General features: G+C 41.8%; 2 protein-coding genes across 3 annotated transcripts in view; both read left to right on the top strand.

Moving 5' to 3' along the window:
- LOC109427861 (discoidin domain-containing receptor 2) overlaps nucleotides 1-25,952 on the top strand; it is a 961,146-nt gene that overhangs the window by 252,542 nt on the left and 682,652 nt on the right. The window lies entirely within an intron of this gene.
- LOC134286457 (uncharacterized) lies at nucleotides 13,462-14,850 on the top strand. The gene has a single exon (XM_062848069.1). The coding sequence runs from the start codon at nucleotides 13,462-13,464 to the stop codon at nucleotides 14,848-14,850; it is 1,389 nt and encodes a 462-aa protein (XP_062704053.1).

The raw sequence follows: 25,952 nt of genomic DNA, 5'->3' as shown, positions 1-25,952 counted from the left end.
AATTATAGTTTGGTGAGGTGGAACCATGCATAGAATTCATGAAATCAAAAATTACTTTTACTACTCTAACCAAATAAAAACTTTGCCAAAATAGCAGCTTAATTTTTCCACATGTTTGTGTTGAACGACCGCGCGAATTATATAATTGCATGTATGGCAGATAAGTGTGACGCTAGGAAGCGACCATGAAAAAAAATTACAAAAATGCTTGTTTTTATTCATGATTCTGGTCAACTCATTCGTGATATTATGAATCATAACTATGATGTTATGACTTGGCAGACATTATATGAACATGATTTTTTTTTTCATGATGAGGGGAAGGCATTTTTTTCTCGAGCATGAGCTGCATAACATTAGAAATGTGGATAAATTAAGTAATGAATTTGATGAGGAATTTTGTTCGCGAGCACAGTTATTACTCCTATGCATTGGAGATTAAGCCAAGAGGGCTTTCTTCGGAGAGATTTCTCTGACAATTCCTACAGAGATTCCTTTAGAAAATCTTATTTTCCTTTTGAGTTTCTTAAAAAAATGATAACCTCAGCAGTTTATTTAAGATCTTTTTTATAAAGCCTTCTTAAGCCGGGGTCCGTGGCGTAGTGGCTGCACGTTCACTTCATAAGTGGATGGTCATGGGTTCGAACCCAGCCCCGGCACTTGAAATTTTTCGTCAGTTGCTCTTCCCCCCGAGAGCGGATGACACTTGACCCTCTTCTGAGCATATGTTCTACCGGACCCGGAAACATGGATATCGGCTAATCAGCAACTCATAACGGACCCCCAATCGGACTGGAAAAGGAACAAGAGCCCCACACATCAACATCTTCGTGCTCATCATTCTACCATGGACAGGGTAGAAAAGTAGCAGCGCAAAAGTCAACCAGTTCGATACAGTAGAATTAATAGAATACATTAAGGCGCTGTACAAAGTGAAAGTGCAGCTACCAATTGGAATCGCTCACGCAGTGCCCTAGTGGACAAAAAGAGCTGTAAATTAGGTTAAGTGATTGAAGAATAAAAAAAAGCCTTCTTAGAATTCTATCGCTCCATGGATTCATTTATAAAATCCTCTTGAAATTCTATCCAGGAAGATTTTACTCCATAAGTTTATTGCTGCAATAACATTTCGCATCCGCATTTTGCCGTATACAGCCAGCTAAGCGGGAACAAAGTTTCTTTCAAAGTATAATATAATAACAGGAATAGAAGAAAGACTGATAGTGACCGGTGCAAAGTAATCCGTTCGAAGACATACAACTAGAAGTCTAGAACATATTAGAATATTACATTTTCTCTTATTATAGAATATTAAATTAGTTAGTAAGGTACCACTCAGCTTGCTAAAAAGTGTACTATTTAAGTGTCTTACATCACTTCAGATTGCAGCTTACACAGGATAGATCCGTCGAATGTCGATCCCAGCTGACGTTTGCTGAATTGGATGACAGGGCGTTTATACAGGGGGTGGCCAAAATGTTTGGGATAGGCAACTTTTTTTTTCTCATAGAAAAGTTCAACATGCTGTACCTTTGCAAAAAGTGCATCAAAAATTCTCAAATTTTAACTGTTTTTTTACCTGTTATATGTGCATAATTGTTACAAATTTGAGCTCGATTGGTTAATCTTTCGCGAAGCTATGACCGTTTTTGTAAAACACTATTTTTCAGACAGCTTATTTCAAACTGCCATATCTCAGAAACCAGTGCACCTAATTGAATTTTAAACGTTTGTCAACAATACATTGTTGCATCACAAGTTATTAAAACATAGATACTTTTTAATCATTTAAAAAAGTTATCATGGCTTGACACTTTTTGGTTCTTTCTCGAAAAAAAAAGGAAATCTTTTACAACAATGACATTAAATTTTAGTTTTGATAACAAAAGATTTTCTACTTCTGTTCTCAAGATATCTCTTATAAGGTATTTTAGAGCCTATTTGGATTGAAGTAAGAACACATTTAATAATTTTTGTGTGGTATTGTAAATTTGACTTATTTTCCTTTATATGGGTGAAAATGTCAAACCGGTATAACTTTATTCGTCATGAGAAAATATTAGATTTTATAATGTCACATAAAGTATCAATATATTGTTGATGAACGTTCAAAATTTCATTCTGTTTAGTTCACTGGTTTCGGAGATATGACAGTTTAAAAATTGGTTGGCTAAAAAATAGTGTATTACGAGAACGGTTCTAGCTTCGCGAAAGATTAATCAATCGAGCCCAAATTTGTACCAATGATGCACATATAATAGGTCAACAAACATTCAAAGTTTGAGAATTTTTGATGCACTCTATGAAAAGTACAGCATGTTTAACTTTTTTGTGAGAAAAAAAGTTGCCTATCCCAAAATGGCAGGTGGCCAAAATGGCCACCCCCTGTATATTGGTTGCACTGAAATATTGTAATATAAGATTTATGAATTTATTTCGAAGTGAATTAATAAATCCCTCTGCTTTAGCTTTAGCTAACCCACCATGCTACGAAATATGATTTGCTGAAATAATTTCAGCATCCGACCTTCGAAAACTTTTGTCAAAAAAAAAAAAAATCTCTAGAAAAATTCCCAAGTCCGTATAAGAAGTTTTTCAGGAATCATGTATGGATTCAAAAATACTTCAGCGATGTCTTCAGAAAATCGAATGCTCAGAATACCTCCAGAAATTCCACTAAGGATTTCTTTAGAAAATATTCCTCAATTCTGTAAAAGTTCCATTCAGAAATTTTTCCAGAAATTTTAAAAAAAATTTCAGGACATTCTTTCAGAAACTCTTATAAAGATTGCTCCATGAATTTGTTAAAGGATTCCTTTTAAAAAACTTTTATGGATTCTTCCAAAATTGCTTCATGGATTTCTTCTAAAATCACTCCATGGATTCGGTTTTGAAATCAAACAAAACATTTTTTGAGAAGCTCCTCCATCGTTTATTTTTTTCAGAAATTCTTCCAGGGATTCTTAAGGAAATTGCTTCAGGGCATCTTTCAAATTTTCCCACTAAAATTTCTCTAAGAATTTCTATGGGCACCTTATGAACCTCCGCCTGGGATTATTTTGGAATGTCTTCAAAGATTCGTTTAGATAACCTATCTTACATATGTTTTTCTGAGAAGTTTTTATGGCATTTCCTTTAAGCTATAAGAATTTAAATTCTTTAAGTAATTAAATCAGAAACATTTCCTGGGTATATCTACACGAATTCCAAGTTTTTTTTTTCTAGGGACCTTTGCAGAAGCTTATCTACACGTGTCTCCATGAATCCCGTCTGAAATATGTGCACATACCGCTCCTCTTTTCTAATAATTTTATCAAAGGATTTCTCCATGAATTTTCCTAAAATTTTTCAATAGACTTTCATGGGATTCAACCAAATGTTTCTCGAGGAGTTTTCCAAAATTTATGTTCAGGGCGTTTTGCAGGAATTTTTTCTTGGATACCTTCAAGAATTTCCAGACAAGACATTCATTTAATAATATTTCTTGAGATTTTTACATGGGTTCTATTGGAACTTTTTTCAGAACTTTCGTCTGATACTCCTTCAAAAATATCTTCAGAAGTATTTTATAATTGTAGAGATTTCTTCTGGAATTTTAGCAAAGGATTTTTCAGAAGCCTTTCTATGGCAATTCCTCAAAAAAAAAATCTTTAAACATCCCACAGAGATGCTTTCAGAAATTCTTCCAAGAATTTCTTGAGACATTGTTCCGGTTCCAATTTCCTGGTGTTGCTTCTCGAAATTCCTAGCTCATGAACATTTGAAAATTTTCTTGAGGGATTATCAAAGAAAAAAAAAAATGCTGAAGCAGTTTCTGACGTTATCTTTGGAGAAATTCCTGGGATAAAACCTGATGGAACTGTTCAAGATACCTTCTAAATTATTGAAAAAAAATCATGAAGGAGGAGCTCTAGCAAAAATTCCAAGGAAACGTTAAGAAAAAATCCTGGAAAGATTCCTGGAGCAACTCTTAGAGGAATTACTCGAGCAATCTCTTCAAAAATGTCTACAGAAATCCCTCCAGAAACTACAGACAAAGATACTGGTGAAGATGTTCAAGGAATCCTCTAATACATTTCTGCGGGATTTCTGGAGGATTTTCTGAAAAAAAAAAAATCCTTGTAAGACCTCCTGATGATAACTTCGAAGGAATTCTTAGAAGTATGTCTTATATAATTTCTGAAGGGTTTAGTATTAAAATCCTTGAAGTACTGGCGAAATAAATCCTACAGAAACTAAAAATATTGAAGGAATTCTATAGAGAATCACTGAAGCAATTTCAGATAAAAAATGTATCTTCCCGAGTAGGTGGAAAAATATGATGAATAGCATATTCAGTTATGATTGATTGAATTACTGAAGAGCAAAAACTGATATTGGTTTGATTGATATAAGAGGTAAAAGAACAGAAATAATAGCAAAATCTAATATGGTGAACTACTCAATAATAGCTCGTTAAGATATTACAAGATCAAAATAATAGCAAACAAGATATGTCACTTATTTTCTAGGAAAAAATAAAATAAAAAAATGTCAGCATCATACTTACGACCTACGGATTCACAGGCAGTGATGCTTACCACTCAACTGTGGCTCGCTGTTGCAAATAACCTGGGAATAAGAGCATGCGGTTCTTCGTTTCCCCATCTCAGAAAGGCGCACATGGTATTTCACTAACATTAAGCCATCTCTGTAGGTATATGAGTTCCATTTCGTGCAAAAGAGCTAATCTTGTTCTTATGTAGAAATTTTCATATTTTTCCATATCAATTTGAGCTATTCGTGCGATATTCATTAGATTTTTGAACAACATATCAAAATCACATCGAGCTTTGACAGCAAAAAGTGTTCGATTTGAGATATGATTTAGATATTCTCATCTACCCGGGTTTGATGGAATCTTTTGAAGAATACCGGTAGAACTGGAGAACTCTCTGCAGATATGTAAAGAAGAATTTCTAGAAAATGCCAGGGAATAGATTGGGGAGTAGTTTCTGCAGGAATTGCTGTGATAATCTTTGAAGAAATTCTGAAATAATCTCTGATTCTTTGTGAAAAAAATATCCTAGAATTGCATCTTATAATCCGCAGGGGTTCCCCAGTTAGCGTAGTGGTTACGGCTATGGATCGCCAATCCGAAGACGGCGGGTTCAATTCCCGTTCCAGTTGAGACTCCCTGGGCATAGTGTATCATTGTCCTTGCCTCTCAATATATAAATTCATGCGATGGCAGGCAAAGAAAGCCCTTCAATTGATAACTGTGGAAATGCTCAAAGAATACTAAGTTGAAGAGAGGCAGGCCAAGTCCCAGTGGGGACGTTGAGCCATAAAGAAGAAGAAGAAGATCCGCAGGGGATTTCTTGGAGAAACTCCTGGAGTAATTTTTAGAAGATTTTCTTGAGAAATTTCCAAAAGAATTTCTGAAGAAATCCCAATGGAATACTCCGGGTGAAAATACATATGACAATACATCTAGAGGAATTTTTCAAGAAATGTTTGAAGAAAAACATTAGGGAATGCATGCACGAACTTCTGTAGCAATCCTGCTGAAATCGTTCTTGAAAATTCTGAGAGAATCTTCTCTCTATCATAATTTCGGAAAACATTCGGTAAATCCTTAAGGTCCCTGGAGGTTTTCATGGAGGAAACTCTAAAGGAGTTCATGGGAAGGAATACTTTCTAAAATAATTCTACTACCCCTTCCGTGATAATTAAAAATTTCGAAAAAAAAAAAAAATTCATGGAGGGGTTTTCCTAGAATAATGCTTAGTTCGGTGCAATATCGAAGAAATTTCCATGGAGGCGTGCCAGTAGAGGGGGTGCAGCAATTTGGTAACTTTGAGTAATCAGCTCCGATTTCCTTGCGCCGTGAAGGTGCTTCGTCGTTGCGTCACCAGTTACAGTGAGCTTCAGCTAGAACTTCCTTGTTTTCTTAAGAACGTCATAACAGTTCTTTTTCGTCACGCTCCGCTTCATCCAGAGGGCTTTTTCTGACATGCTTCGTCCCATAATCTCGGAAGTTTTTAATCTCAAAACTAAAGGCGAATCAATTGAAGCTAATGAAAGCTTTCTTGAGTGTCACTGTCACCACATCACCGCAAAACAGCTCAAAGGAGATAATGTGCTACTAACAGTTTACAATTAAACTGTTAGCAGCACATCTATCGAAAAACACTTCTAAATGACAATTTTACATTTGTATGTCCATCACAAAGAGTGCCTTAATTTGAAACTAAAAAACCTAAGGACAAACTTTTCAAACAAAGCGTTGTGTCAGTTGGCGAAAGAGTAACTTTTTTCCCATTCACCACTCAGGCCGCTTCGAAATCCGTATTTACACTAAACCACTATCTCCATCGCGTGCCATCTACTCAGGCAGGCAGAGACCGGATCGAGGAGCTTCCATTTGCAGCTTCATCACAAACCCATCCGAGAAAACTAGGACAAACTCTTTCGGAAAAGCCAGCACACAAAAAAAAACCTTTTCGGAGAACAAAACGGAACCCAGAAAGGAAACTGGCAGTGGGACAATAATAATCCTAAAATTACAGCTAATTAGAAGTAAATTGAAACAACGGGCCAAGTGCGGAAGGATGAGCGGTAGTTTGTCGAGTCTGTTTGTCTTTATCTACAATAAGATAGCGGCAGTGCTAGAGCTAGAGCATGGGCACGTCCAACTGTTGCCGGTCCCACCCGAGTTCGGGAAGGGTTGGCTGGTTGGTTGGACGCCGGTCGACGACGTGCTCGGTCGAAATGATTCGGTGCCGCAATTTTCTCAAGTGTATATTTTAGCACTGGATGTTCATTGTTCGGCGAAGGTAGGCTCCGCTCAATTTCTGTGATGGACCGGGCTGTCCCAAAGTGTGGCGCTTTTTCCTTTTACGACTACTACTCTCAGAGTAAATTAATGGATGAGCGCCTGACCAAATGGCCACCGTCCATTAATGGGCTTTGTCGATATACCTCCCGAGTTGTTCGGAAGGAAGGTAAATTTTCTCCGGTAACACTAAAGAGACCATTTAGCTCCGTGACACAATGTCATTAGGCAAAAGTCGTCGCGTCAAATTTGATTGATTTGCTGCTGCTTCGACGTGACGATAATTGATTGTCCCAGCACAACGGTGACACAGAAAATTTGCTGCACTGCTTTTCCTCTTCTGGATCGTGCAGCGGCTGAAAGCCTACGGAGGGTTCCGGGAGAAATTAGGCCAACTTTCAACGGTGCATTCGATCCATCATAGGATTGTAATTAGCTTTTGAGTTGATTGCGGTAGATGTTCTTTTACGAGAAAACATGTCTCCTAGGAAGACGTTATCTCAATACGAATAATATTTCTGACTTTGAACTATTGTCCTGCACTGATTTGCTTATACCAAACGACTCAGCTCGACGAGTTGAGATGATGTCTGTGTGTGTATGTGTGTGTGTATGTATGTGTGTGTGTGTATGTGTACAAAAAAAGGTCACCTCACTTATAGATAGTAAATATCAACCGATTTTAACGATCGACGGCTCATTCGACGCGGAATCTGGTCCCATTATTTCCTATTGAAAATGGTTCGGATCGGTCCAGCCGTTCCGGAGTTATGGCCATTTAGGTGTTCCGGATCGGTACCCCTGGAAGGGGCCAGACATGATAATGCACCAAATCCATGCATGCGACCCATCAAACCACGGCATTTACGATTATCTGATGAACGGTAGGCAGCAAAATAGTCTCAAACCATATCTGAACCGGTAGTGTTCCGGAACCGGTTCTGGGTGTCCCGCCGGAAGTGGTCAAATATCAAATTGAACATAACTCATGCATGCAACACATCAAACAGCGGCTTTTTCGATAATCTGATGAACGGTTAGCAGGAAAACAGTATCAGACCACATCTGAACCGGTAGTGTTCCGAAACCACTTCCGGATGTCCCACCAGAAGTGGCCAAATATTAAAGTAAACCAAACCCATGCATGCGACACATCAAACAACGGCATTTTTGATAACCTGATGAACGGTCAGCAGGAAAACAGTATCAGACCATATCTGAACCGGTAGATGTCCGGAACCGGTTCCGGGGATACTGACTGATGTGGCCAAACATGAAAGAGTACCAAACCCATGCATGCGATCCAACAAATAACGGCTTTTCTGATAACCTGATGACTGGTAACCAGCTCCGGGTGTCCCTCCGAAAGCGGCTAAATATAAAATTTAACTGAACCTATGTATGCGCACAGCAAAGCTAGGATTTTTAATATCCTTATGAACGTTAGCAAGCAAACATGTTCAGACCGGTGAAAAAAATGTTTTACGCATATGATCAAATCTCAACCGTTACGTAGTAATTTAACTTTACATGACTTTGCTTGTCTCAAACTGGCTATAACTTGAAATGGTCAAACTTATCGCATTTGAAAGATTTTTAAATTTGCTACCAAAAAAGATCTTGGAATATATTGGTTTAGTTAGATAACTGAAGCCAAAAAGCTCGAAAGTAGTGTTTTGCCTTTCTCGTACACTTAGTGTACTAAAAAACTATATGTTCACTCAAAAAACGATTTTTTCGAAAAAAGGCTCGGAGGATCAAGTCGCATATACCAATCAACTCAGTTCAACGAACTGAGATTATGGGCATGTATGTATGTGCGCAAAATAAGTTCACTCACTTTAAAGGCACTTCCCATTGGCCGATTTTTCGGATTAAAGCTTGATTCAAACCGCAATTGTTTGCTATCAAAAATGGTCCAGATCGGCCAAGGCGTTCCGGAATTATGGCCATTTCAGTGATCCGGACCAGCACCGGTAGAACTGGCCGTATATAAAACTGAACTAGCCCCATGTTGCGATACATCAAACTGCGCGATTTTTGTAACCTTTAGCATGGTTGGCGAGTTTTGTGCGGAAATCAACACTGGAGACCAGAAGCTCCACGATGTCGGCCAAAAATTCAAGATGACAGCCAAATGTTCAAGATGGCGGCTCACAACTCAATATGGCGGCTGTTTAATAGAGATTTACGCTCTTAAAGCATGCTATATGGGAATATTTGATATGGGGAAGATGTCAGGGATCCTATAATGGTGAATAGAATATCCAAGATGGCGGTCTGAAATCCAAGATGGTGGCTTCAAATTCAAGAAGGCGTCTGTTTAAAGAAGCTTAAGGCTGTAAAACCATGCAATATGGGTATATTTGGTATGGGGAAGATGTCCGGAGTCAAAAAATGGCGACCAGAATGTACAAGATGCCGATCTAAAATCCAAGATGGCGGCTTCACTTTCAATATGGCGGCTGTTTGATGGAGATTTAGGCTCTAACGGCTGAAGTTTTAGGATCCTAAAACCATGCAATATTGGTATATTTGGTATGGGGAAGCCTTCCAGAGTCCAAAATGGCGATCAGGATATTCAAGATGGCGATCTAAAATTTAAGATTGCGGCTCCGAATTCAAAATCGCGGCTGTTTAATGGAGTTTTAGGGCCTGAAACAATGCATTATTGGTATATTTGGTATGGGGATGATGTCTGGATTCCAAAAATGGCAGCTAAAATATCCAAGATGTTGGTTTAAAATCCAAGATAGTGGCTCCAAATTCAAGATGGCAACTGTTTAATGAAGTATATTTTTTGTAGCAAAGATGCCTGGACGCCTAGACGCCAAAAATGGCGACCAGAACATCCAAGATGGCAATCTTAAATCCTAAATGACGGCTTCAAATTCAAGATAGCGTCTTTTTCTTAAGAGTTTGATGCTCAAACATAAAAAGCCAGATAAACAATATGATTTCTGGGATCATGAAACGGATGTCTGTTAATTGTATGAAAGTGCGATATACATCAACATTTCGCTTTAGTTTTATTGAAATGGGGTTTCGAAGGCACGGGAAAGGCGCTACCACCGCTAGGTGGATTAATTAGGGTTTTTTGATTATTCTTAATTACTTACAGCTCTATTGTCCACTAGGGCACTACGTGAGCGATTTCAATTGACAGCTGTACCTACAGTATTGTACAGAACCTACATGTGCTCTATTATACTTTATCGAACTGGTTGTCTTTCTGCTGCTTTCACTTTTCTACTCTACATGGTAGAATGATGAGCACAAGGATGATAGGTGTCCGTTGTTCTTTTCCAGTCCGATTGGGGGTCCATTATGAGTAGCAATTCGCCGATGTCCAGGTATCCGGGTCCGTTTGAGCCATGGGGTTCAGAAGAGGGTCAGTGTCAGCCACTCTCGGTGAAGAGCAAGTGACGAAAAATTGCAAGTGCCGGGGCTGGGAATTAAACCCATGACCATTCACATATGAAGCGAACGTGTGACCAACTACGCCACGGACCCCGGCAAATTTTAACGTTTACCGATTTATTTTTATAATTTCAATCTTCATTCTTTTTTTACATTTGTTATAATCTTAGACTTTTCTCAAGGCACTTTGAAGGGGGAAGTCTCCCCTTAAAAGTTTACGCGGTTTAGGTATTATGGACACATTCATGTCCAACGGTTTATAACAAGTTTATGCTCAACGTAGTAGAATCATAACCATCCTCTTTTTCCCAGTGAAATGATTGTTGCTGCCAGCCCTGCCCACGGTGTCGTCGCAGCTGAACGTTTGTGAAGTGGGCCGAAATGTCACTCGTTGGTAGACGTCAGGTAGATAGTGCAGGCTCATTGTCATTTCTGGCTACGACAGAGTAAAACGTTAAACGTGTTATCTGTTAGTGAAACAACGTTGAAATTATTGAATTTAAATTTGCCAAATTTATCCTTATATTTCTAGTGAGCTTATTTCTAAAGAGTTGTAGGAGATACCTAAACTAGCGCTATCACAGTTTGCTTATCACAGTTGGTTGAAAAGTATGATTCTGAAACTTAATGTAACTTAAATCTAACCTAACTCTAAAATCACAGGTTGGTTGTATACTGAATTATTGGCGAACAAAGAACAATTTGTGCCAGGGTCTAACCGAACAATTGTAAGTGCTCCTTGATTGTACCTAAAATTTAAACTAACCAAAATAAATATTTTAGCTTAAAGCTGAATTAGCACCAAAGTCTGACCTGCGTTCTGCTATTAAGAGTCGGAGAAGTGATCCCCTTTGTTCTTGGAACAAAACTTTAAGAATTGTTCGCCATGTCGAATCCGGATCAACCGACCAACGCTTCCAACCCGAAGACACCGGGAAACAAGGAACAAACCACTAGCTGTGTGTGCTGTGATCGCTCGGATACCATTGATGATTGTGTCCAATGTGACCAATGTAACGGGTGGTGGCACATGGTGTGTGCGGAAGTGACAGCTTCGGTAGCAGATAGATCGTGGACTTGTGGTCACTGCTTGCCGTTGAGCGTTTGCTCAAGAACCACAACGTCCAGCGTCAGGGCGGCCCGCTTGGCGTTGAAAAAGAAGCAATTGGAGGAACAGCAAGCGATGGAACAACGCCACCTCGCCGAAAAGTACAAGCTTATGGAAGAAGAGCTAGAGGAACTGGACGAAGCGGGTAGCAACCGAAGCAGGGTAAGCAAAAGAACGAGTCTCAAAAGAGTGAAGCTGTGGCAACGGAAGTGTGCTGAGCAATCCGCAATTCCGCCAGAAGGACAATGCAACCCGCAGAACTTGGAAGAAGACATTCGTGGGCGTTTTGCTGGTCCGTCGAGCGCTGATGCGCCTCCAGTGATCCCGAGTAGTCAATACCCACATCAGCAGGCTGAAGTCAACATCAACGAGCCAGATCAACGTACCGATGCCATCGTCACCGGCGGCCGTCAGGATGCCAGGTTCTACAAGCCTCCGCTGAACTCAACCGTAAAGTCACCTGAGTTTCCTGAGATAATTAATGCTAAGCGGGACCAGCAGCAGAACACCGGCGCGATCCCCAAGCAGCAGAAGGTAGCCAACAAACCAGGTAATGTCGACACTCTAGTGCCCCCCGTAGCACAACAAGGTAAGCCACTTTTTGATCCAACTATTGATGCATGTTTGCCACCAAAATCAGAAAACTCCCTCCAACATATGATAAAGCAGTTTGGAAGCCTGGCGCCACCAGCCATGGTTTCCTCTTTTCAAACGAATCTGCTTCCACAAGTAAAGAGTACTACTCCACTGTCTGGAACGTGTACTGGCTTTATGCCATCGGCAAGCCCATTGTTATCTTCCGGGCCGGTTCCCCAACCCGCGGAACGGCCAAACGTTGGCTCGTTGCCACATGGAAATTCGATTCCATATTCCCAATCAGTGCCCCCCCTGGTGGGACTGCAAAACGTTGGCTCCTTGCCACACGCAAATCCAGTCGTTTCAATCGGAACAGTGCCCCCACCGCCGGGACTACCGATTGCCGATACCTTCACTCCCTCCCCCTCGCAGTTAGCCGCACGTCAGGTCATGTCACGCGATCTACCGACGTTCTCTGGCGACCCTGCAGATTGGCCAATTTTTATAAGCAGCTTTATGAACAGTACCAGGGCTTGTGGATACAACAGTGCAGAAAATCTCTCGCGTCTTCAACGTTGTTTGAAAGGGTCCGCGTACGAATCTGTCAAAAGCCGGTTATTGCTCCCAGAATCAGTGCCCCAAGTGATAGATACCCTTCGTTTATTGTATGGACGTCCCGAGTTATTAATCAGTGCTCTACTACAGAAAGTGCGAAGTGTTCCATCACCGAAAGCAGACAAATTAGAAACAATCATCGATTTCGGCCTGGCTGTACGTAGTCTCTGTGATCATTTGGAAGCGGCTGGACAACAAGAACATCTCTCAAACCCAACGTTGCTGATGGAAATGGTGGAGAAACTACCGGCGCACACTAAATTGCAGTGGGCAGATTATATTCAACAGCATCCAGTAGTGAACATGAAGACATTTGGTGACTTCATGTTACGTGTCGTTACAGCAGTCAGCCGAGTGACAATGTACGCCGGTAGGAACAGCAGCGACCATCAGAAAGCTAAGCTGAAGGGATCTGTGTACGCTCACACTAGCGATGTTGATGTGACGGACGAACCAGCACCGGAGGAAACCCGTCTATGTTTCTGCTGCAGGAAGCCGGGTCACCGTGTTGCCGAGTGTACCGTGTTCAAGGCGTATACGGTAGATGAACGGTGGAAATTTGCCCAAAACAAAGGATTATGCCGCAGCTGTTTTAACACGCATGGAAGACGAATTTGTAGGAATGCGACGCAATGCGCGGTAGAAGGATGCCAATATCGCCATCATCCGCTTTTGCACTCAAACCGTCCTAATAGTGTCAGTGAGCGGCAAGGAGTATCAACAGTGCAGAATCACACGCATCGACAACTCCAGCAAGCGTTGTTGTTCCGTATCATTCCCGTTGTAGTTTCTGGACCGCAAGCGACAATCGAAACATACGCCTTTCTGGATGATGGCTCAGATCTATCGCTTATTGAGAGCAGTCTAGTGGAACAGTTGGGCATCGATGGTTGCAAGAAACCTCTGTGTCTGAAGTGGACAGGGAATGTCACTAGAATTGAGACAGAGTCGAAGCACGTTCGAGTCACAATTAGTGGTGCGAAAAGTCAGCAACAATACTCGCTCAACGATATCCGTGCAGGAGCTTACACTTCCAGAACAAAGTCTGGACTATGATGAGCTGTCGCAACGCTATCGTTATCTTCGAGGATTGCCAGTGGATAGCTATAACAAAGCGCTTCCTCGTTTATTGATAGGCGTCAACAACGCAAGCCTCACCGTCCCACTCCAAATAAGAGAAGGTCGAAAGAACGAACCCATTGCAGTGAAGACCAGACTAGGATGGTGCATCTTCGGTGGTCGTGGCAACGAGGCAGCTCATTCTCTGAATTATCATGCCTGCAGCTGTTCAAATGACGAGGATCTGCACGATACAGTGAAAGAGTATTTCGCAATGGAAGATGCAGGAGTGAAACCACCCGTTGTGCTAGAATCCGAAGACGACAAGCGTGCAAGGAAAATCATGGAGCAGACGACTATCCGTGTAGGTGAGAAGTTCGAAACGGGTTTACTGTGGAAGTACGACGATGTTGAATTTCCAAACAGCTACAACATGGCGGTTAAACGTTTGGAGTGCTTGGAACGCCGGATGATGCGGGATCCCGAACTGGCGACGAACCTGAAGACTCAGATCATGGAATATCAACGTAAAGGTTATGCGCATCGAGCGACGGAAGAAGAACTTGCTCAGGCAAATCCAAAGCGAGTGTGGTACCTGCCCTTGGGAGCAGTAACGAACCCAAGGAAACCTGGGAAAGTGCGGCTAATATGGGACGCGGCGGCTAAGGTGGATGGAATATCCCTGAATTCCATGCTACTCAAAGGTCCGGACCAATTGACATCGCTTCCGCTATCACGATTCCGGCAGTATACAGTTGCCGTTTCAGCAGACATAAAAGAAATGTTCCATCAACTGTTGATCCGCCGGCCAGACCGTCACTCTCAGCGTTTCTTGTTCCGGGAAAACCTAGAAGATCCGATAGATATCTACCTAATGGACGTGGCGACTTTTGGATCCACATGTTCGCCGGCTTCGGCACAATTTGTTAAAAACAAAAACGCCGAAGAGTTTGTTGATCAGTTACCAAGGGCAGTCGAGGGTATTCTAGAAAATCACTACGTCGACGATTACCTCGACAGCTTCGAGAACGAAGACGAGGCGGAACAGGTGTCACGAGAGGTGCGGTCCATACACCAAAGAGGTGGATTTCTGCTCAGAAACTGGCTGTCCAATAGTTCCCGAGTTATACATGGACTTAATGAAGAAGAACCAAAAGCGAGCAAAAACCTTTGCTTAAGCGGAGCGGAAAAAAGTGATCGTGTTTTGGGAATGTTATGGCAGACGGCTGATGACGAGCTGTGGTTTCCTATTTAAATGAAAGTAGAAGTACAGAAAGTGTTAGAAAGTGGTGAGCGGCCAACTAAACGCCAAATGCTACGGTGCTTGATGGGCATATTTGATCCACTGGGACTTCTCAGCGTATTCCTCGTGCATGGTAAAATTCTTCTCCAGGACGTGTGGCGTGCTGGACTTCAATGGGACGAAAAGGTGCCAGAAGAAATCTTCGAACGATGGATGAGATGGACAAGTTTGTTTCCTACGATAGAAAACTTGCGAATTCCACGATGCTATTTCAAAGGAGCAACTGTACAGGTGTACGAACAACTTCAACTACATATCTTCGTTGATGCTAGTGAGGCAGCCTTCTCGGCCGTTGCTTACTTCAGAGTCATCAATGGTGACGGTATACCAGAATGTTCTATAATTGCCGCAAAAACAAAGGTCGCACCAAGGTAAGTATAAGGAAGGTAATCCAATATACCAGATTCAACAATCCGCCATATTGGAAATGTGAACGACAGCTGGCAAGTTTGTTTTGGTTTTGGGCTATTTGAAATGTAGCAAGCCATGATTGGAAATCTGACAGTATCTCATCGGGGATTGTAGGATGGTACGATGGACAAAAAAAATGCTCTCACTGGGCAGCAATCCGAGGACAGATTCTTAAAGGGCTATTCCCATTACGCTGGGCCGGGACCGTGTCGGGCCCCAGCCGTGCCCCGGTCACCGATTTCTAGCATGCGATTCCAATGGCGTGTTTCACAACAAACCGTGCGGGGCTCGGTCGGACGCCGGCCGGGCTAGTGAGAAGCACGCCATAGATATCGTTGGAAAGAAATCAATGACCGGGGCCCGGCCGGGTGAAGAATGAAGAGCGCCTAGTCCGTCGTTCAATGTGCCCTGCTGGGGGTCCTGTGTATGCAACTACACGTGTATTTTTGAAGCCAAAAATTTGATGGACACCTCAAGCCGTGACCACAAGCTGTTGGCTTTTCCTTGATTTTTTTTTCAATTGACCAGAGATAAATAAACAATTCCTAGCAACCCTAGCAACCCCATCGTCCTTGCCGTCGACAGTGATAGAGCGCAGTGTACACAAACTCGCCAGCTGCCAACTTCCGCTGCCCCGCTACACACCTCTCCCCTCATCCACTGATTGCTGATATGCTTGTACCTTCCTTAAACTTACCTTGGGTCGCACCACTGAGACCGCTTTCGATTCCTCGCTTGGAGTTGCAAGCCGCAGTTCTGGGCAGTCGCTTAATGTCGTCCGTGCAAAAGAACCACAGTGTTGAAGTCAAACAGCGCTTTTTATGGAGTGATTCCGCAACAGTCTTAGCCTGGTTACGGTCTGATCATCGCCGGTACAAACAATATGTAGCATGCCGAATAGGAGAGTTACTGTCTGAGACAGATGTAACTGAATGGCGATGGGTACCAAGTAAGCAAAACCCGGCGGACCAGGCAACTAAATGGGGAAAACAATCGTGTATCGACGTAAGCAGCGAATGGTTTACCGAACCGGAATTTCTTCGGCTCTCAGAACAGCATTGGCCGAGACAAGCACCAATTATAATCCAACCTGAGGAAGATTTACGACCGTGTTTCACGATCCAGGGATTTACGATTGCAGAGAGTGTAGTGGATTTCAGCCGATTCTCTAAATGGCCGCGGCTGCTGCGTGCAATAGGGTATGTGCATCGTTTCATGGACAACTGTAGGCGCAAATGTCGAGGGGAAAATCTTGAACTACGGTATTTGAGCCAGGAGGAACTAAGGAAAGCAAAAAATACAGTGATGCGAATTGTGCAGTGGCAGGACTTTCCCGATGAGATGGTTCTACTTTCGAAAGGACAAACCGATATACCTAAATCGAGTAGCTTGTACCAGTTAACGCCAGCCCTCGATGAATGTGGAGTGCTTCGTGTCGACGGAAGAATTGGTGCTGCTCCGAATGCTTCGTTTGATACCAGATTTCCCGTGATTCTTTCCAGAAAGCACCCGGTGACTCAGTTGGTGGTAGCCGATTTCCATTGGGTCTTCCGTCATGGGAATTCCGAAACAATCGTAAACGAAGTCAGACAGTTCTATTATATCTCGCATCTAAGAACATTAGTAAAGCAAGTTGCGAAAACGTGCCAATGGTGTAAGATGATGAAAGCGGTTCCGAAGGTTCCAAGAATGGCGCCGTTACCTGTAGCTCGCATGGCGTCGTACACTCGACCGTTCACGTATACCGGTATCGACTTTTTTGGACCATTGCCTGTAAAGGTAGGAAGGAGTACCGCCAAACGCTGGATCTGCCTCTTCACTTGTCTCACTATACGAGCAGTTCATGTCGAAGTTGCGCACAGCCTTTCTACGTCTTCATGTGTGAAGTGCATTCGACGATTCGTCAGTCGGCGCGGAGCGCCAGCGGAGATCTATACGGATAATGGGACTAACTTCCAAGGAGCAGAGCATCAGCTACGAGATCAATTAGAGGAAATACGAGATGATTTGGCGGAAACATTCACCAATACAGAAACAAAATGGGTGTTTATCCCGCCAAGTGCTCCTCACATGGGGGGTGCGTGGGAGAGGATGGTGCGGTCGATAAAGATAGCAATGGAAACGGCCTATAACTGTGATCGGAAATTGGACGATGAAGGATTAGAGACGCTGGCCGTAGAAGCCGAGGGCATAGTTAACAGTCGGCCGCTCACGTATCTGCCTCTGGAGTCTGCCGAAACAGAAGCTCTTACCCCGAATCATTTCCTTCTTGGAAGCTCCAGGGGTGTCCGCCAGCCTGCCGTCCCGTTCAGCGATCCAGCTACAGCGGCGAAGAATTCATGGAACCTAATACAACATCAACTGGATATCTTCTGGAAGCGTTGGGTGCGAGAATACCTTCCGATGCTGACCAAGCGGATGAAGTGGTTCGGTGAAGCAGTACCGGTAGCGGTAGGAGATCTTGTACTCATTGTGGACGGTACCCGCAGGAACGGTTGGACACGTGGGAGAGTCAAGGAAGTCGTTATTGCTGAAGACGGGAGGATTCGCCAAGCTATGGTTCAGACTGCGAGGGGGGTATTGCGTAGACCGGTATCAAAGTTGGCCGTGTTGGAGGTAGAGTTAGGTGGTAAAACTGGATCCGGTGGCCAGTGTTACGGGGGGGAGGATGTTGCTGCCAGCCCTGCCCACGGTGTCGTCGCAGCTGAACGTTTGTGAAGTGGGCCGAAATGTCACTCGTTGGTAGACGTCAGGTAGATAGTGCAGGCTCATTGTCATTTCTGGCTACGACAGAGTAAAACGTTAAACGTGTTATCTGTTAGTGAAACAACGTTGAAATTATTGAATTTAAATTTGCTAAATTTATCCTTATATTTCTAGTGAGCTTATTTCTAAAGAGTTGTAGGAGATACCTAAACTAGCGCTATCACAGTTTGCTTATCACAGTTGGTTGAAAAGTATGATTCTGAAACTTAATGTAACTTAAATCTAACCTAACTCTAAAATCACAGGTTGGTTGTATACTGAATTATTGGCGAACAAAGAACAATTTGTGCCAGGGTCTAACCGAACAATTGTAAGTGCTCCTTGATTGTACCTAAAATTTAAACTAACCAAAATAAATATTTTAGCTTAAAGCTGAATTAGCACCAAAGTCTGACCTGCGTTCTGCTATTAAGAGTCGGAGAAGTGATCCCCTTTGTTCTTGGAACAATGATCTCAACTGGGAGCCTAAATTCCTAAAGTGTTTAATGATTTCTTCCGCAATTATGAACAGAGAGCTTTGAACATTTAATGGCAGACACAAAGGGCACTAATGCCCAAGGAAGTAAAGACTTGTGAATCATCCTCCAAAACAAACTCATGGTGTTTTTGCTTAATACCGCGCGTTTATAGCTTTATGATCAGTCTCCATTCAGGCTTACAATTCGAAAAGGCCACTGGGAGGTGTCACATAAACAATAATACATTACATCAATCCATGGGATATTTCTATAATCCATAATCAACGCTATTTTCAGTAACAAGAAATGGCAAACTCATGTGTCATGCCTCGAGCATTCGTGCATGTCAACAATAGAATCGTTGCTACACTCGTTTCTGAACTAGCTATCAGAGATGCTATATATTGTAGCAATTGAACTTCTTCTTCTTCATAATATTCTTCTTCTAGGCATAACGTCCCAATTGTTAACTTAAAGCTTTCTCTGTAAATGGCCACTTTGCATATGTATATTATGTGACAGGCACGGCACGAAGATACTCTATGCCCTAGGAAGTCAAGAAAATTTCCATTACAAAAAGTTCTTGAACCAACCGAGAACCCGTTACCCTCAGCATGGTCACGCTGAAAACCGACGCCTTTACTGCTGTGGCTATAGTGACCCTTGGTGTATCTATTGAAAACCTCAAAATAACTATAACATCTTTCCTATCTCTTTGCTTTCCTTCACGGTACACCCGTCATGTATGACAGGTATGATTTCTAGAAGGGATAACCGTGCGAGGAGTACTCTTCTATGGTACGCGCTTCACCGACCAAAGCGTCAAGTTTCCCTCTCTCTGTTGATCAAACCACAAAAGCAACGCCCCAACGATCCCTTTTGACTGGCTGGCGATGATTTTTTTTTTCTAAAGCCCTTCTGTTCAGAGCCAGTTTAGCCGCCTTGTAGGTCTCTCTTCGATCCGCTCTACCCTTATCCGTGTAGGCGCATGCATAGGAAAGGCGACAAGGAAGGAGTTTTTCCCAAATTTGGCAAAGGGCGGAGGATGCCTAGTATATGAAACATCGGCAATGGGAAAGGTTTAACCCCCAAAACCCCGCCCTTGTCACGGGTTTAGTGTAGGCTCCTTGCATCCTTCTCCTAGTTCTTATGTAGGATGCGCGAGTTTGTTTGTGTTTAACTCAGAGCCAGATCATCGGCATTGTATATGTTTGTCTGAACCTGCTTCTACCCAGTCAATTGCCCAAGGGGAATGTAGGTTGGAAACGTCCTCGGTACGGTGCCGATAGAAGGGCACCAGAATAACCTACGTTATTGGTTTTTGAACCCTGAGATCATCCTATGTTGGTGACTGACCGAACCTCTCATGGAGCTCACGCGCTACACCTGCTAAACTATTGAACATAATTCGGGAACCAAACTGGTTGCCCCAGATTTTTTTATACACTCGATGTACCTCTACTGCTGAAGATGATTCGTTTGAGCACATTACCTGCTGTGCAGTCGATATACCAATGGGTCCCTGGACGTAAGACCAGGGTCTGTCGTTTCCGAACCTCTGAGCAAACTCCATTGTAGAGATAGTATTTTTGCATACCAGATCTGAATATTCTGGAAACCTCTGCAATGGCTACCTAAAGACAGCTCCGTGCGGAGCTAAAACATAGGGTACTGGTTCCCTTATTAAGCATGTAGCTCCCATTTTCATCCTACGATAAACAAAGGATTGAAGTCTTGTTTGTTTTGTTTCTTATTTTTGTATTTTTTGTTAGGAGTGAGCACGCATGAAAACAAAAAGAACGGAATCAATCGGTGCCGTAATCGCTTGTTTTCGAATAGGATGAATAAGGGAGCGTGAGATTACTGATGGAACACATACCCTACCTACATTAAAATATTTTGCAATCACCGTAAATTCCTTATCACGCTATAGTTTAAGATAAGTCAAAAGTTTTTCAAAGCTCATTAGATTAGTCATAAACGCCCCAACTTTCTTTGCATTCAGTTCATTGAAGTCGGAGATATAACGGCTAAAAGATGGCTATCGAATATTTTTTCCTTTTTCTAGAATCTTTCTAACTTTATGTAGAGCTGCCCGATGACTTCTTGAGCAGTTATAGGGTAACGGTTGAATTTTGGACCCCTAGAGGACATTAGTTTGAATTTAAGTCAAAATCAAACAGATTCAGAGGGTATTTACACATAATAATGATGTTAGTATATTCGTAAAAGCCTCCACTGTCCGTTAAAAATATCCACAAAGTCATTTCTGGCTGAAAATTTGATGAAAATAACTGATTTTTGAAGCATCAGTTTTCACTGTTTTGGACACCCCAATATATTTTGGACCCTCCTCAGTATATATTTTGGACACCCGGTGTTTAAACTTGTTTGAAACTATTTTGGAACATTTTGCCGCTTGAATATGCTGGATCACATCCTAATTACTTGATTGACAAAGGCTGATTAGACGAACATTGCGAATTTAATGCGCTAGAATGATAAACATTTTTGTTTACATCTGCAAGTTTCCTCAACACCGCAATCTTTTTTTGTAAACATGAACGACACTCGCACGGATGACGAGATTGGCAAAAAATAATTTCAAGGCAAATAAGGATATTTCCAGTAAGCAAATGATTGCTGCCCGTGCAGAGCAATCTTATTTAGCGAATGGTTCTAAAAATTTCCGTAATCCTATCATTAAACCTGTGTAAGTTGTGATAATACGACCCAGGGGGTCCAAAATATATGGGGGTCCAAATTATATTGGTTACCCTATATGTTGAGGGCGGGAGATCCCATTCCATTCCCTTGGTTACCGATCTCTTCGCCGGTTTACCTTTTGATAGAAATATATTAATCAATCATAATTGAAGTCCCATTGTTGCGGTCAGCATTCATTCCTATATGCAATCACAATTTACGACACAATGCTATTTGTCATCCTGTTATGGTGACTCCTCCGACCGGCGACCCATTTGGATCCACTTCCAGCAGCACATTTTACGGGCGGGCGGACGACAATCTGTGTGGGCTCCATCAACAATTGGCCAATTCACCCCGCGTATATCATGTTTCCGCGTGACGACGGCGACGCTCGGTGGCTTTGCGAAAAAAAAACCCAGGTTAATCCACCTAGCGGTGATAGTGCCTTTCTCGTCGAATATGTACTCACCAATTTTTCCGGCCATAAGCCGAAGTGTTCCTGAATCCTGAGAATACTCTAGAACGGAATAAATCTCATTTTCTTCTTTTGTCACAGTGCTCGTTGACTCGTCAATGAGGGGTGAAGTTGATGAATAATAAATGTATTTGATGAAAAAATTCTTAAAAAAATTAAGCAAAACCGCTTAAGGCGAAACTGGAAGCATTTCCTATTTTTTTTTGGTTTTTGATTTTTTTATAAAATAACGAAGCAAAATTTTCAAAATCGGTTTTCGTGCACATGTTGAGTATGGATCAGGGTATATTCTGATTTTGTTACGCGGCATAAAATGTTTTTTGTTTTTGCAGAAACCATTTTTAGTGAAATTTTGTTCAAACATGGTTTCTGCAAAAACGAAATAGTTATTTATGTAACGAGTTGCAAAAAGTTGATTTTTTAGGCACGAGTCGTACATTTATCTAACGAGGCTTGCCGAGTTGGATGAATACGAAGAGTGCTGAAAAAATCGAGTTTTGCAACGAGTTCCATACAAAATTTTATGCAATGATTTTTTTCATTGCCCATTTGAGTTGCATAATGTTCATAATGCAACTGAAATGAGTTGCATTATGAACATTATGCAACTATTTTTCATTATGCAACTCATTTCAGTTGCATAATGAGCCAGTTCGGAAAAATTGGCCATTATGATACAAAAATTAGTTATATAAAATGTAAATTATGATACTGAATTGCATAAAACATTTTATACCGCGTAAAAAAATCAGAAGATTCCCTGGTCCACACTCTACATGTGCACGAAAACCGATTTTGAAAATATTGCTTCGTTATTTAATAGTACATATATCAAAAACCAAAAAATGAGGAAAGGCTTCCAGTTTCGCCTTAACTCATCGGTTTTGATAAAAAAAAACTTCTGGAAGACTCTAATTTCACTTTAAAATTGATAAATCTGAAATTCAAATAACTCAACGTACATATGTACAGATGGGTAAATTATTGGTTAAATTGGGAAAAAATCCACAGCTCAGGTGAGATTTGAACTCACGACCCTTATTCGCTAGACAAGTGCTTTACCAACTAAGCTACCGAGCCAATTAATGACCTGGCAACTTAGTTGTCATAAGGTTCAATTCTAATCTCATCGATCTATATCATCTTCCCCTAAACCGCAAATATAACCATCTCTGTTGTACATATTTCGAGTTTCAAACAATAAACAAATCGCTTTCGCTCTTCGTACAAAAATTGTGTCAATTGGTTCAAATTTGACTGAGTTATAGTGGAAAACAGACGAATATAGAAGCCACCGCCCAAGTGGCGCGATTCCCTACTTACTTTATCATATATGCAACCTTTCTCAAATCCAGGTTATCATAGCAATGATTGACTTAACCTTTTGGAACCGGATTGTTTTGTCTTCACTGTCGCAACCTCGCTGGCCTCTAACACGTTTCTTATGCTCAGTTTCATCGCCGGGGTCATATTAGGTCGAAAGGGTTAATGAACGTTGCATTTTTGAAATGTATTTACTAGCTTTGGATAAAACTTGTTGGATTGGGGTCACCAATTCTTAAAACCCGCTGATACCATCATCAAGGAAAAATCAATCAAATCTTCTTGTCTAGCTATCTATCTGATTTTGTTAATGTAAGGTTGTCCCTGTTTTATTTTAGACTGACCAAGATACTGCCTGTTGAGCTACGCATAAGCCAAACAATAGCTGAAAAAAAAAACAGGTTCATACAACTTTCAATGTTTTTATCAATCTGAAATTTTCTGGTTCGATTTTATGACATCCCTGAAAACCGGAATTCACAAATGTCTGGTAAATTGTAGAATTTCTATACAAATTTGATTACTCTTCATTTTAGTGGAAAATTTCCAGTACCGGTATTTTACCGGTACTACCGGTACTGTAAGCCTCCGTACCGAAATACCGATACTCATCAAAAGCGATCGGTACTGCGACCCCTAGTTTGGTTCACTTTTTTAATTGGCCACTTCCGGCGGGACAGCTGGAACCGGTTCCGGAACACAACCGGTTCAGATATAGTCTGAAACTATTTTCCTGCTTACCGTTCATCTGGTTATCGAAAAAGCCGCTCTTTGATGTGTCGCATGCCTGGGTTTGGTTCACTTTTTTAATCGGCCACTTCCGGCAGGACATCCGGATCCGGTTCCGGAATGCTACTGGTTCAAACATGGTCTGAAACTATTTTCCTGCTTACCGTTCATCTGGTTATCGAAAAAGCCGCTGTTTGATGCGTCGCATGCCTGGGTTTGGTTCACTTTTTTAATTGGCCACTTCCGGCAGGACATCCGGAACCGGTTCCAGAACACTACCGGTTCAAATGAGGTTTGAAACTATTTTCCTGCTTACCGTTCTTCTGGTTATCGAAAAAGCCGCTCTTTGATGTGTCGCATGCCTGGGTTTGGTTCACTTTTTTAATTGGCCACTTCCGGCAGGACATCCGGAACCGGTTCCGGAATACTACCGGTTCAAACATGGTCTGAAACTATTTTCCTGCTTACCATCCAACTGGTTATCGAAAAATCCGCTATTTGACGTGTCGCATGCATGGGTTATGTTCACTTTCTTATTTGGCCACTTCCGGCGGCACACCCGGAACCGGTTCCGGAACACTACCGGTTCAGATATAGTCAGAGACTATTTTCCTTCATCCCGTTCATCAGATAATCGAAAATGCCGGGGTTTGATGGGTCGCATGCATGGGTTTGTTGCATTTTCATATCTGGCCCCTTCCTGGGGTACCGGTCCGGAACACCTAAATGGCCATAACTCCGGAACGGCTGGACCGATCTGAATCATTTTCAATAGGAAACAATGGGACAATGTACCCCGTCGAATGAACCATCGGTCGTTGAAATCGGTTCATATTTACTATCTAAAAATGAGGTGACCTTTTTGTACACATACACACATACACACGCACACACATACATACACACACACATACATACACACAGACATCATCTCAACTCGTCGAGCTGAGTCGATTGGTATATAACACTTGACCCCTCCGGGGGCTCTATCAAATTTTCGTTTTTGGAGTGAACATATAGCCTTTCGGTACACCTTGGTGTACGAGAAAGGCAAAACGTAGAAAAAAGCGTCCCTAATGAACTCTCACTCACAGATTATGATACTGTCAGATTCGCCAATGTGCGCCCTCAATGAGAGTGCAAGCTAGCGGAGCGGTCCACCATCCGTCCTGATGAATGGCAAGCGCCAAAATTGATGATCACGCTGCTGTGGCGGCGGGCGCGTGGTCCAGTCACTTCGTTTCTCACTTGGCCGTTCGTCGCCGTTATACCGTCTTTCACTTTGGATGCCGATGATTAATCATGTGTGCCGGGGATGCGGGCAAAGTTTACTTTCAGCTCTCTCTCACTACGATCGAATCGTTTGCGGTTCTTCGACTTAGACCACCAAACTGAGTCCATCGATCGCTTTAAAACGCTCAGTGGTTTTCAAACAATTGCATATCGTTTAGCTTTTGATTATTACGATTAATGAAAGCAGAACCGAGCTATGGTGGTTTGCATGGTAACGCGTACCTGAAGGAAAAAAGACCCCTTTCAGGTAATCAATCCCCTTCAGGCAGTTTTTGGAATTCTCATGATAATGACTGCAGTATTTTTATTTGAAGCTCTTTTGGAAATCCCTTAGACAGTTTACATTTCTCTATGAATTTTACTTGATTATTTTTAGCATTTTCTAGTTTTTTTTTTTGTTTCCGCGATTGCTCGTTGCTCCTCCAGAAGTTTTTCCAGAAATTTCTCCAGGAATTTCTCCCAGAGTTGCGAAACTTTTCTAAAAAAAATCAGGGGTTTCTCTGAGTATTCCTCTATGAGATAATTGAGAGATTCCCGCTGTCGTCTTCGAGTTTTTAAGAGTTTCTGTATGAAATCCTTCAAATGTTCCTTGAGAAATTTCTATAGAAACGCAAGGATTAAAGGGAATTATAAAAAAAAACACGGAAACTAAATACTTCAATGAACTATTAACACCTCAGAAGAATGTTGGCTTTCATATAAGTTTACATTGCATTTTCATGTGATAACCTTTGAGGAATTTTCAAAAGCACTTTTGTATGAAATGTCCGAAATTATTTTGAAGGAATTCCCGAAAAAACTTCGGTATGTAGAAATTAATTCAGAAATATTCGAGAGAAACCCTAACACACTCACAAAAGAACTCCTTGAGAGAGTACTGAAAACATTCT

Source organism: Aedes albopictus, chromosome 2 (assembly GCF_035046485.1).
Source record: "Aedes albopictus strain Foshan chromosome 2, AalbF5, whole genome shotgun sequence".
NCBI lineage: Eukaryota > Metazoa > Arthropoda > Insecta > Diptera > Culicidae > Aedes > Aedes albopictus.
Note: the sequence above shows the minus strand (reverse complement) of the source record. Positions and strands in the feature narration are given on the sequence as shown.

Coding starts and splice junctions, on each gene's coding strand:
- LOC134286457 (XM_062848069.1), top strand. CDS start 13,462: ATGTCACTAGAATTGAGACAGAGTCGAAGCACGTTCGAGTCACAATTA.